The sequence below is a fragment of the Rissa tridactyla genome, chromosome 8, assembly GCF_028500815.1.
Source record: "Rissa tridactyla isolate bRisTri1 chromosome 8, bRisTri1.patW.cur.20221130, whole genome shotgun sequence".
Taxonomy (NCBI): Eukaryota; Metazoa; Chordata; class Aves; order Charadriiformes; family Laridae; genus Rissa; species Rissa tridactyla.
Window position 1 is genome coordinate 10,849,575 of NC_071473.1, and position 12,323 is coordinate 10,861,897.

General features: G+C 39.1%; 1 protein-coding gene across 1 annotated transcript in view; it reads right to left on the bottom strand.

The window, feature by feature from the left end:
• Positions 1–5,188: 5,188 nt before the first annotated feature.
• The window catches only part of BMERB1 (bMERB domain containing 1), a 57,977-nt gene continuing 50,842 nt past the window's right edge, over positions 5,189–12,323 (bottom strand). Inside the window, exons 4-6 of the mRNA XM_054212800.1 lie at positions 12,112–12,226; positions 10,401–10,483; positions 5,189–9,005 (exon numbers count right to left, since the gene is read on the bottom strand). Of these exons, the coding sequence (XP_054068775.1) occupies positions 8,893–9,005; positions 10,401–10,483; positions 12,112–12,226 (311 nt within the window). The 3' untranslated portion in view covers positions 5,189–8,892. The remainder of the gene's footprint in view (positions 9,006–10,400; positions 10,484–12,111; positions 12,227–12,323) is intronic.

Here is a 12,323-nt window from a genome sequence, read left to right on the forward strand (position 1 = left end):
TTTATGTTAAGCCATCTGTTTAAATTAGTAAAAAGTTCTTAAAAGTCATGATGGAAACAATTTGATAATTCTCTTTCTAAAATCGATATGGCTTGTTTTGTCTGCCATAATCAAACAGGACAGAGTGTAATTGCATGGTGAACTATGGTTTAACTCCTATTTCTATTAACTGTGACTTAGGAAAAAGGCACAAGGAGAGACTTGGGCATAATGCCAGAGAAGGGCATTAGGGAAGTGACTTAATTCATTGATGTTTCAGGTGTGATGTGGAATATTGCTGATAGGAAGCATGACTCTCTACCAGAACAGAGAAAATAAGGCTGTTTCTTAACCTTTGAAGCTTCTGAATAGAGGAGCTGACAAAAGCCTCTTCCTTTGGACAAAGCAAAGCTTTGGGGTGGGAAATAGTAAGTAATCGTTCCATAGAATAGGCTGAGGATTTTGGTTTTGGCTTTCCATATTCTAGACAGTTTTGGGACTTTAGTATGGAGAGGGAAAAACCAATTGCTTGGAGGAAAAAAACATGGCCTGGCTTTGCTTTGCTTAGGTGTTTACAGAAGTGTGAGCAAGTGAAAACCAAGTGTTAGCAGCGAAGCCTGCTTATCAGTCTGTGGAAATAACCCTTCCTTTTAATCTTGTCACTTAATTTCTTGCCTATGACACTTGAAATATGTTAAGTGTCTTTGCAGCTAACATTTTTGCAATTTGAATATTTAATCTCTCTTGTGTCTTACAGTGTATGTATGCTATGGAACAATTGAGATACCTAGAGACCTTTCAGGTGTATTCCCACAATTTAGCTGGTATTGTGTTCAGAGGATGAGATACAATGTCTTTACTCTTACAGCATGCATTACTTTTAACATAGTATTCCTCCTTGTATGGACTGTTTCTGTGTTTAATATTACATAGATGGAGAAAACTAGGGAAAAATCTTCATTCAAGTGACTACTAAATGGCTTGTAGTGCTATATATGTGCTGCAGAAAGCAGATTGATATAAACAGAGAATGCTGTTTTACAAGAAATGTGAGATACCACTTTAAGGTATTATTTCTGAGCATTTTATGTAGAGTAAAAAATGCTTCTCTAGGATAGATCAGTTTTAAGGCCTTTTTTAGATGTTCTGCTAGTCCTATCATCTAATCCTTAGCTGCCTTGTATCTAGAATACCTGTCTAAGAAAGAGATCTTGTTTGGTTTTTCCTCTTTTGGCTAACAGCCACTGACAGTGTTGCATTTGCTTTCCCCTAAGCATTTAAACAGTTCGGCTATAAGTAGTGACAAGCTTGACAGAAGAAGCCTAACGATGCTGACTGCAATTAAAGGGAGAGTTGTTAGAGGTGCAGATTGGTGCATTTGGAGACATCTAAAATTTAAGCTGAAGCTATTAGGACAGGAGTCTTAAATGATGACTGAAGGTTGTTGCCAACAGAGTTGGGATAAAGAGAAACGTATGGATATTATGCAGTGAGACCTAAGCACCTTATCAGCCTCAGGTAGGTACTTTAATTTTACCTGAAGAGTAGGATAAATATTTAGTGTATGGAGGGAATTTGGAGAAAAAGAATCAAGTTTTGTGGAGGGAGGGAGACAAACAGTTCATGTGATAGCCCCGTAACCAGAGACTGCTTTCACATTTTTTGTTGCATTTTTTAAAGGTGCGGGAGGGGAATCTGAGGGTGGAATATGACAAGTGTGTGGAAACTTCCAAGGTGTTCTCAAAGGAGAGAGAGCTAGGATGAAATAATTGTAAATGGATTAAGGGAGGAATAGGAAAACTTACTGAAAATGCCACCTCTAAAAGCATGGGGTCTGTATCTTGAAAGTCCATACCCTGACAGACTTTCAAGATAATCTTGGACTCTGTCCGAAGCACAGGTAATGTCTGCAGGAAGACTAACAGTACAGTAGCACGATACGGAAGCTCCTTGCCCTCACTAAGACAGTTTGCCACCTGAAAAGTTGAACAAGGTATTCCTGCACCAAGATGATCTTCCTGCTTTTACAGATGGCCTGTGTAGGTACAGACAAGGCATAAAAGCACCTGGATTATACTCTGGTGCTTAGCTCTGTATTTTGTGTTGTAGGGGACTGTTCTTAGTCCCAAGATAAAATGGTGGAAACTGGAGTGTTGCTATTGCTTTTGAAGATACAGGTGATCCCTTTTGAAACTGTTTCTGTAATCTGTTGAGCTTAACAGTCCTAAAGTAAAATATTTTCTTTAAAACATGTCTGTGCCAAACACGGGTTTGGAGTGATTGTAATTCAACTTTGTATGCTTGTCTAAGGAGGCTGTAGAGCCTTTGTCAGCTCAAACGCAAAGCAGTGTTTGAGCTCTGATACAGCCAGAAATAAGTTTGCAGTAATTCAGGAAGAAAGATGGTGAGAAACATCAGCTGCCGCACACTTATCTTGAGCGGACATTTGTTCATTTCACCTTGAGATATGGAACCTATATTGCTGCCAGAAGCTATTCCACTTAGTATATGGCACATAGAGTAATGCTGGGCTGACTCGCCTACAGCCTTATTCAGTGGCGGTGGGTACAGGACATGATAAAGCCTCAGGCATTTTAGCGGTACATGGCTGTCAATGCACTACTATATGTCATGCTGTGGGCACAAGCCTCAAGTCAGCCTTCCAGTTATTGGATTCAAAAGTAATAAAAATGGCATTCTACCAGAAAACCTGTTTTGTGTGATCAAGTCTGCTGGTAAGAAAAAAAAAAAACCCACAACAAACAACTCTAAACGGGATGAGGCAGTTGGCTCCAAGGAACTTGAATTAGCTGCAGTCATCTCTGCTGGTTTTGAGCTTTCTTAAACTACTATGCAATTTACCTGAAGCAATTTTTGGTAGAAGTCCAAGCCATAAAATGGAGTGTTCAACAAGTCAGCAATTATTTCATTAGCTGTGACATAGACCCTGCAGGTCTGTTATGTGCAGCTTTACCAAATAGGCTGGGAGCAGCATGAGACGAGGCGCAGTCACTGAGGTGTGATGGGCGCTGAAACCATGCACTGCGATGGGCACTGTGGGCGTGGGTAGCATTCTCACAGATGTTCCAGTTCTGAAATCCTGACGGCAACTGTCCTACCGGGTTCCTGGTGTCTTGGGCACAGTGTGTATTTTGATGGGTTTTAAAAGATACCAGGATGCAGGAAGAGTTCCATTGCTGTCTCTGCATTGAGGCACTTCCCAGCGATGCTGAGGGAGCTGTTGTGGTGGACTTCCAGACTACACCCACCCTCAGTTTGACTCTGGTCTCTGCCATTGCTCTCTAAGGACACGTATGTCTATTTCTTACCTTTCTTCAGATGTGTAAAGATGTCTTCAAGGTAAATCTCCTCCTAAAACCTCTTGATACATTACACTTTTAACTTGTGTAGAATCTGGTTGTAGCTGGGTATGGTCTTGGTACAGAGGCTCTTGTAGCACAATGAGCTGCTCATTAATCAGACACGGTGGTCTTACTCAGGATGCCTCAAGATGCTACCCTGGATTCTAAAAGGGAAAGTGTTTGCACAAAATAATCTGTCATTTGTTTGCCTGCAGGGAAGATGTACTTGTGTGCACTTGGACATCAGTCACTATCTAAGAGCATGAACTTGCCTGAGAAACAAGTGGATGATTATAATTTAAAATCTATAGTTGCATTCATGACTCTCAGGAGCGAGTTGAATCTTTCATTCAGTTGATATTCAGTTTTAAAATAAGCAGTTGTAAATCGAGGTAAAGATTGTCCTGCTGCTTTCTTGTGGTTTGTCTCTTTGATTTTGCTAATAAAGACACAGCTGCCTCATGCTTCAGGAGGAGAGTGTTCAGCAGTGCCTGTGGTAGTTGCAGTTCACTGGATAATCCTGTGCCCCGGGTATAATTTCTCTATAGACCTGCATTTGCTCACATAAGTTGATTGAGGGCGGTAAGACTTCGTTGGTTAGGTTTATTTTGTGGCAGTTACAGAGGATAAGACTACAGTGACAGTCTTCCATGTTGTTGAGTAGCTAAGGGGCTTCTGCATTTATGGCATTCTATTAGAGCAGCTCTGACTTCCCAGTGAAGCACAGCTAGGTCATCAGAGGGGGAAGGTGCACAAGCAAATAGTAATGGGACATAGGTGTGTTTACAAAAGCTTCAATACTAGTACTGTCATAAAGGAAAAACCTTTTTCTGCATTTCAAATCCAACCACATGTAGTTGGCTTGAAAGGCCCATTCAGTGGAGCTCTTGTTGATTTGTTAGGAAAACCAAGCATATACCTCCAGTCAATGGAATTTCTGATGTTTTTAAATGAAGACAGAAATAGTTAAATGCACTGCTGCTATCATTTATAGCTTTCTGTGGTGCATGAGCTCTGTATTCTTCTAACTTGAAAATCCTAAATTGGAAGTTCTCTGTTTAGCTGTATTTCCTGTTGAGTCTATCTAAAGCATGTCAAAGTAGGTTTGAAAGTCTAATCCTTGACAACATCCAGCCTATTATAATCTGTGTATTCTGTAGCTGATGAGGTTTACTTTTTAGGTATCAGTTTAATTATCTCTTGGTATCTTATTACAATTAGTTCAACCTCACATGTAGCATCACTGCAGAAAATTGCCTCTAGTTAAGAAACTAATAACGCTGTGAAGGATACAAGCTTAAAAGTAAGGGAAATGCTGCTGTTAGACACTTCCTTAGTCACCTCAGAGACTGTAAGTTGTTGCCTAGACTGTCTGGATCCAGGTTTAGATACTAAGGTCTTCTCAAGGTCCTATGTGAAGTGTTGTATCCACACGGAAGAAAGAGTAAGCTTTGGACCTTAAAGTAATGTTTTTATGGTATGATCCTGTTCCAAAGCAGCCTGCTCGGCTGGCTATTTACAGGATTGATGGGATCATGTGGAACAAGATGCACCTTGATAACAAATGGTAGCATCTATGCTGGGGCAGAGTAGGACTGTGTTCATTCAGGAGGAATGTTGGGGCAATAACAGCACAGCAGCAACATGAGATCCCCCCACTAGGTGCACTTGGTTCCATCTCATTCCCTGTACCTGGTTAAGTAGTCTCTGGTCCCTGAGATCTCCAGAGCCCTACACTCCAGGTAACATTTGTAAAATCGCTCTGGTGAGCAGACCTGACAGTGCTCACTGGTTTGTTGTTTTGTTTGGGGTTTTTTTTAATTGCTGTTAAGCCCTTCTGGCTTGGCAATGGTTTTGATACTCAAATATGTTGGGACCTTTATCTCAATGTAGGGCTGGGAATGCCTTCTAATCTGTGCAGTGCTCTGGGCTGCAGTGAGGCTTCAAAGTCATCTTGGAGCATAATGAGATTGGCTTTTTTGGTGTTTGTGGAGTGTCATTGGAGAAACTGTTTTTCAGTGAGAGAAAATCCTTTATTTTCATTTCAGTAGCATCACTAACTTATGAAATCATTTCCTTCTCGCAGAATAATAATCCTGCTCTTTTTGAAAAGTATAGCAGCACAATAAGCACATCCCACTGTACTTCACAATCACTTATTTCCTTTAGTAACAGGAAGAAACATATGCTTAGTATAACACAGCAGCTTAGTTTATTTGGAAACTTTGCTGAAGAGATTCAGTGGGCCTAGGGGAAGGTACAGAGAACCATTTGCTGGTAGAATTGGTGATTAGTACAAATAGCAGTTCAGCACTTTTGTTTTTCTCAGTAGACCAAGATCCTTTCCTGAATATTGCCGTGTTTACCAGTTCATAGAGGAAAACAGTTTGTCAAATCTACCTTAAATTTTCTGATGCCTTGCCTTCTTTCTGATGTGATAAACAGCCAGGATTTCCAGAAGATATTTTGGGTGCTTCAGTCAACTGACATCCCTCTTTGACAGTAACAGATACCTGAAAATCAACTCTGAAATGATGCCAGTTACTTGAAGGATTTTACATATGAAATTTTTTGATTATTGAATATTTTACATATGGGGATTGCATAATGTGCTATGTTCATAGGATCATGGAAGTTAAAGCCCCTCATCGTACTGGAGAATACTCTGTGGCTTAGTCTGATTTTTAAAAACAAGGACCAAGATTTTTATATACTTAATTTTTTCCTAAGTTGAATTTGTTTAATTACAACCATTATGTTTGAAGTAAGCAATGAGGGCTCTGGATGGACAACACTGTAAGCCAGCGTTGAACACAGTTGAGAATCTGACCTTCCAGTCTAAAAAGTCCAGGACTTTATTGCTAAGCAGCACCACTGACCCCCTTCTAAAGGAGCCACTGGCGCACTGCAGGCAAGCGGTTCAGACCCACGCAAATAAAAGCAGAACTGAAGCATTTGCTAATTAAAACCAAAACAAACTCACATAAAGAAAACCTTTCAGCTGAGCCAAGCTAGAACTTCTGAAAATGAAGCTCACTCTCATTAACACTGCTGTAGCTCAAGTCCCTTTGGGGCACTGGCTACCAGTGCTAACTGTATATCAGTGTCACATATTCATACTTGCTGTGTCTTTCTCCTCATTTTAATTAAAGGAGGGGGCTCTGTAGCCTAGTCATTGGTGTTGCATCCCAGAAATGTCTAGCTCTGTTTCCTGTTAATGAAATTTTTTCATGCAAACCCACATTCTACCGATTTCAGTTTTCTTCCCAAAGGGACTAGAGATCCTGTGCAGCAGGCGGGGATGACCCCAATCATCGGTACAGCCTGGTTTAAACACTAATGTGCGTAAGTCACTTCTTGCCTTACAAAAACTGTGTGTGAAGTCCTTCAGGACCCTTTACTTACCAGCATTCGTGGTATTTGGTTGTAACAGTTGATCCTCCTAAGGCTTCACGTTTGGTGCTTCACTACAGGTTTTTTCATAACTTCCATTTGCCTTTTAATGGTACTGAACATCTGCCTCTTGTCTTAAAATACTGATAATTCCTGATGTCTTAATTGGGTACCAGCAAATTCAAGAGGCTGTTGAATTTTACAGAACCCAGTGGGTATTTCTTTCCCTCCAGTGTGTGTTCTCCATTTAAAAAGCAGTTTTCCCCATAAATCTGTTAATGTACACAGGTGCTATACGGAGTCCAACCCATACCAGACACAGTAGATATTAACAGCTACAGAGCTTAATGTGATGTATGTATCAACAAGGATGCAATAACTACATATGACTACTTAGCCTTTGATATGTTTTGTCCTTTTTCCTCTGTCTTTGGTCAAAGTAATTAAAGTGCTTCAAGTCTTAGTGGAAAACTTTTTGTACTTTTTTCCTCCTTGGAAACCTTTCCTCCTTTAAACGTTAAGGAACATAGTGACATAGGTTCTTTGTCTCAAGTGAGTCTGCAATACTGAAACAAATTGTTCTGGGAATGCAATGTTTTTCATTGAATTAGTACAATGCTAGGGATTAGGTTTTATTTGTACAAGAATAGTCTGAGTTACTTTAGATGGTGTCTATCTCCTTGAACCTCAATAAAATACTTTCTCTAAAAAATATTACTATTTATCCTTTGTCGGTAACTGCTGTTAATTTTTTTTCTCCTTTCCTATAACAGTGGTTCCTTTGTATATAAGTGCGCACTTCACTTATCTGGCTTCACAAAATGAAAGTTCCTCTCAAAAAACTTTATTTTAGGAACTTTTTGCTATCTGTTTGTTAAGTCTAAGCCTGAGATTTTCACATTAGATCCATGTACATTTATGTTACTATTTACACCCATCACAGTATATTTATATGGAATACCATCACACAGACAAACCAGCTACTGACAGCTAATATAAAGATATTAGATTCCACAAGGCTTAATCTGCATAGAGACCAGAAACACATCTAATGGTGAAACACAGATAAGTCTCTCTGTATTTCCCTTAATTTTAAACCCATTTTGTGTAGAATGTGATCTTCCTACCACAAATACATACTTCTGTATTTGTCCTGTGGTCAATTTTTCTTGGGTGGCTAGTGTCTTCCTATGCATGATAGTTTATATTTCTTATGGTCATGAAATATGCAATTAATAGTTGTTCTAAACATTGTTTAAGTAGTAGTTAAATTTTGTCTTCCACTCTTCTCCCAGTAACCTACTAGTGATATGTAATCTCATAGTGCATGTAACTTCTAATAGTGGACAAAACTCTCTGGGTGCATATTTCTCTGAGTCCATGTGAGGTGGAGATCTAAAGGAAAAATGACACAGCTTTGGACTACATCATCTATTTGTAGATTACTGTAGTTGTGCTTGCTAAAGCTTTACCAGAGACTTATTTTCCCTGGTGCGAGCAATATTCGTTTGACTTGAGTAATTCAGAAATCATATGGGATATATAAAAAAAAATAATCTATCTCTACTTGCAGTATCCTTGTCACTGATCCTCATTCTTTAGGAAGAATTGGAAGTGAAACTCCACAGCAAAGTAGTTGAACATCACACTAGTTTGATAAGTATTTTGTATGCAACATCAGTTATCCCAAAGTTGCTTCATCTATCAGCTATGCTATATAGAGCATTGCTACTTGTGGCTTTTGTTTTGAAAAGTAGCCAAAATGGGATATTTCAGCAATTTTTGAGGGCTGTTTGTCAAGGGGGAAAAGTGTACAACAAATACTTACAAAGTGGTGGCCTATTAAAATTGCTGTTTTACACCTTACGTGATGAGATATACCCTCTTTTCATTCACTCCTCTCACTGTGGTGTTTTTGTTGACTCTAATACAGATCTTTTCTGGTCACTGGACAGCCACTATATAGATTTCTTTTGTTTTTAGGCATGCGTGTTGAGTGATCCATGCAACAGTGAAGAACCTGCTGTTGTGCATCCCATATACTACTGTTGTACCAGTTGCCCTTGATTCCATTAGCAGGACGCTGTTAGTTTCCCTCACCCTACAGTTTCATTTAATGAAAACATTTGAAAAGACAGACATGGTAGAGAGCCCAAAGCTACATGATGTTGCATTGTGTGGCCCCACAACAATCTTTAATAATAGCCAATCCTGCTTTGGCAATGGTGGGCTTGCTTGGAGGAGGTTCTGCCTTCTTTTCTGCTGGGCTGCCTGCAATGTTCAAAACAGGACACCATTAAAACCAAGAGCTGGTCAAACTATTTCTTCCTAGTTCAGACTTAAATAATGCAAGCCTTTCCTGCATGCATTCACCCACCTGAATTTTTTAACTCTTGTTTGAACAATACATCTAACATTTTGGTAGTAACCAAGCTGGTATGTGGATTCAAACTGCTCAGGAAATCTTATCTCTTCAGGGGAGGGAGTTAAGAGGGGCTGAAGAATACAGACATCTCAATGGGAGGGTGTCTTGTTCAATCCAGGTGTCCCTCTTCACAGCCATAGGGTCAGATAACAGGGCCTTCCATAGAAAGTCATCTTACTGTGTTTAAACTCTAACAACTAAGGAGTTGAACAAAAATATTGCTAGAGTTCATTCTCTCATCAACTTGGATGCCATAATTAGCAGAACAAGATAAAGGTAGGTTTTAATTTTTCAGGGTGAAAAGAATCTTTTTATTTCTAACATTGCATTTAAAAGCAATGCCAAAAAGTAAACTAACATGGGAGATGAGTCATGCTCCCTGTGACTAAAAGTATATAACCAATTAGTGGTGCATCTTAAAATGTCTCTATTAACCTTGTACTTGAACTTCATAGCCTCCCACACCCCTCTGGAAACTCTTCAGTGAGAACTTGATCCATGCAAAAATGTCAGTGTGTTTGGATACAAACCTCTTCAGCTGATGAACCAAATTAATTTTCTAAGAAGGGCATCACTCTCCCTTGATTATCTCCCTGCCTAAGAGCTCAGTTTGAGACAGGTCAAAATCAACCTGTTAACTTTTAAAGCTTATGCTGTGACTGTTTTGTTTGAAAGTTGCAGCTAAAAGCTTCCAAATGATCATGTAATCTGCTTAGTTTCTGAGAAATTTGTTCATAAGTGATTTGGGCTGAGGTGACTGAAAAGTCTATTTATGCTGGTAAGACCTAAGAAATTTGGGGGCAGCTGTGGAAGTTTGCACTCATTTCTCTAGTTTCCATCTTGGCTGTAGCAAAACAGGCAAACTGTGCTTCAGGTATCCTAGCATATATCTTAAGAGGGGTTTTTCAGATGGGAAAATGATTGGCAAAAATAAATCTATTTGCTTACAAAAGCAGGTTGTGGCAATGCGTATTCAAATGTACTTTGCATATTTAAAACATACAAAAAAAATTAAAGTGGCCATAGGTGACGTGGATTCAGTTGTAAGGGGTAACTGGGCATCTGAATTCTAAGTGGGCAGCAACTGCTGACGCCCTGTCTTGTTTCAGGGTGATCTAGCTAGATTAACCTAGCTTTTGGCAGAGGCTGGTCCAGCACGGCCTCTGAAAATGCTCTTTTATCTAGTTGCCTTTGGAGTTTTTTCCTATTGTTCTTGTTTTTCTTAATGTTTAGGAACTCACTGGTTGGAGATTGTGTTGCCTTGTCTAAAGGTTTTAACTTGGTGCGAAGGAACTCAGCCATCTCTTTGTCTTCTTCTTTCTCTCTGGTGGAAAAAAAGAAAAATCTGTTACAGAAATAACAATGTTTTCTCTGTAAATGGGATAGTAAAAGAGTAGCTAGGATCAAATCACTAGTAAAAAATTCACTTTTTCTTTTCAAAACCACTTAATTTTGCTGCTTATTAAAGAGCAAAATACTGGCCTTAATGAAAACAGTAACAGACTTGTAGAATACCGAGACAGAATTCTCCCCAAGGTTCTTCACTTGTTTCAGATAGTGTTGGATTCATTATATGCCCTAGTCAGTGGATTTAAATCCTAATGTATCACCTATTTTAAGTTGGCCTCAAGTGCGTCACAATACTTCCTCTACAAAGTAAAGCAGAGAATATGTATTGCTGTGATTGTACTGCTTATTTTTAAAGGCCTGCTTAGACAAAAGACTGGAGCTCATGGTCTTCTGCTGTTAGTCTTTACCAAAACCAAGTATATTTCTCTTTGCCTGAAGACGACAGCATTAGACCGAAACCAAAATGTGTTGCTCACCTTGATTATATCTATTAATGATATTTCTATCTTAGTTTCTTTGCTGTTTTGTTACTTAAATATTAACAATGAATACACTGATTGAGGCGTTTCAGTTTAGAGGAAAAGCAGATTTTATTATCAAGAGTTTTAAAGAAAAGCCTCAGGTTTTACTGCAAATGTGAATTGACACTAATGTATTCACATCTGCATAGTGCATAGCAGTACATTTTCAGTAGCCTATAATTAGGCTTCTGTATTGTCTGGCTGCTGCTGAGGTTTTTGCAATTTGCACATGGAACTAGCAGTTGAGAGCTCTGGATTATTACATCACTAGCTCAGGCTTCTGTCAGCTGCTGACTTTGGCCAGCTCTCTTTGATCAGCTGCAGGACTCTGGCAAGCTTTCTTCTTTCCTGTCCTTTGCTTGCTTAGAATTTAAATATGTTGGAAGAGATATTGTTGTTTAGGATAAATGAATTGATGAGCCTTGTATCTTTACTGTTGAAAGTGGAAGTAATAGCAAAACTGACTGTAGAGTGTTGGGATCTCAGTGCAACAGCTGGAAATGAACTTTTCAGGAAGACCACAGGTTTTTCAGCAACTTTGGGCTAAGATGCTGAGATCAAACCATTCTGAACTTGGTTACGCTTTAGGTTAGGTAGACCAGTGTTTAGTGATTGCATTCTCTGGAGGTTTTTTTGCTATGGCAGGGTGAGAATAGTAATAATAAAACCCAACCACATTAATTTTTTTTTAAAAGGCAGATTTTAGATGTCTACAAATATAGCCCTTGTAGAATTCCACTTCATGTCTGCGTCTTATGCCAAAAGGATCCTCTGGTAGCAGCAAATATCATCCTCTTTTTAATGGTAAATACCCAGACACTTTTTGGTAGGAAAGTAAGAGACCAAACCCTGCTGTAGTCATGAGATGACTGAATCATTAATGGGATAAAGAGCCACAGAAGTGCAGTAATCTAGTTTTAATGTTTTTCCTATGGAACCAGGAAGAGGCTTTTAACTTGGTAAGTTGTTTTAAAGGACCAATTCTCTCACATTAATTTCAATGTAAATTTTGTCACTCACTCCAGTGTAGTGTTAGACTTGTGAAATCTCACAAATAAGTTCAGTTGCTTTTAGTTCTTACCGTAATCTCTCCACCTCTGCATCATCTACAAGAAAATCTCTTTTTTGTACCAGTCTATGGATCTTCTGAATGAGTTCATCCTCTCTTTGTTTCTCCATCTTTGTTTTTTCTTTTTCTGGCCAAAAACAGAGAAAAGAGACTATTACTTTGGATTCTAGAGCGTGGGGCACAGGGGGTGGGGAGGTGGACATTGCAGATGTCTAATTGCTGAT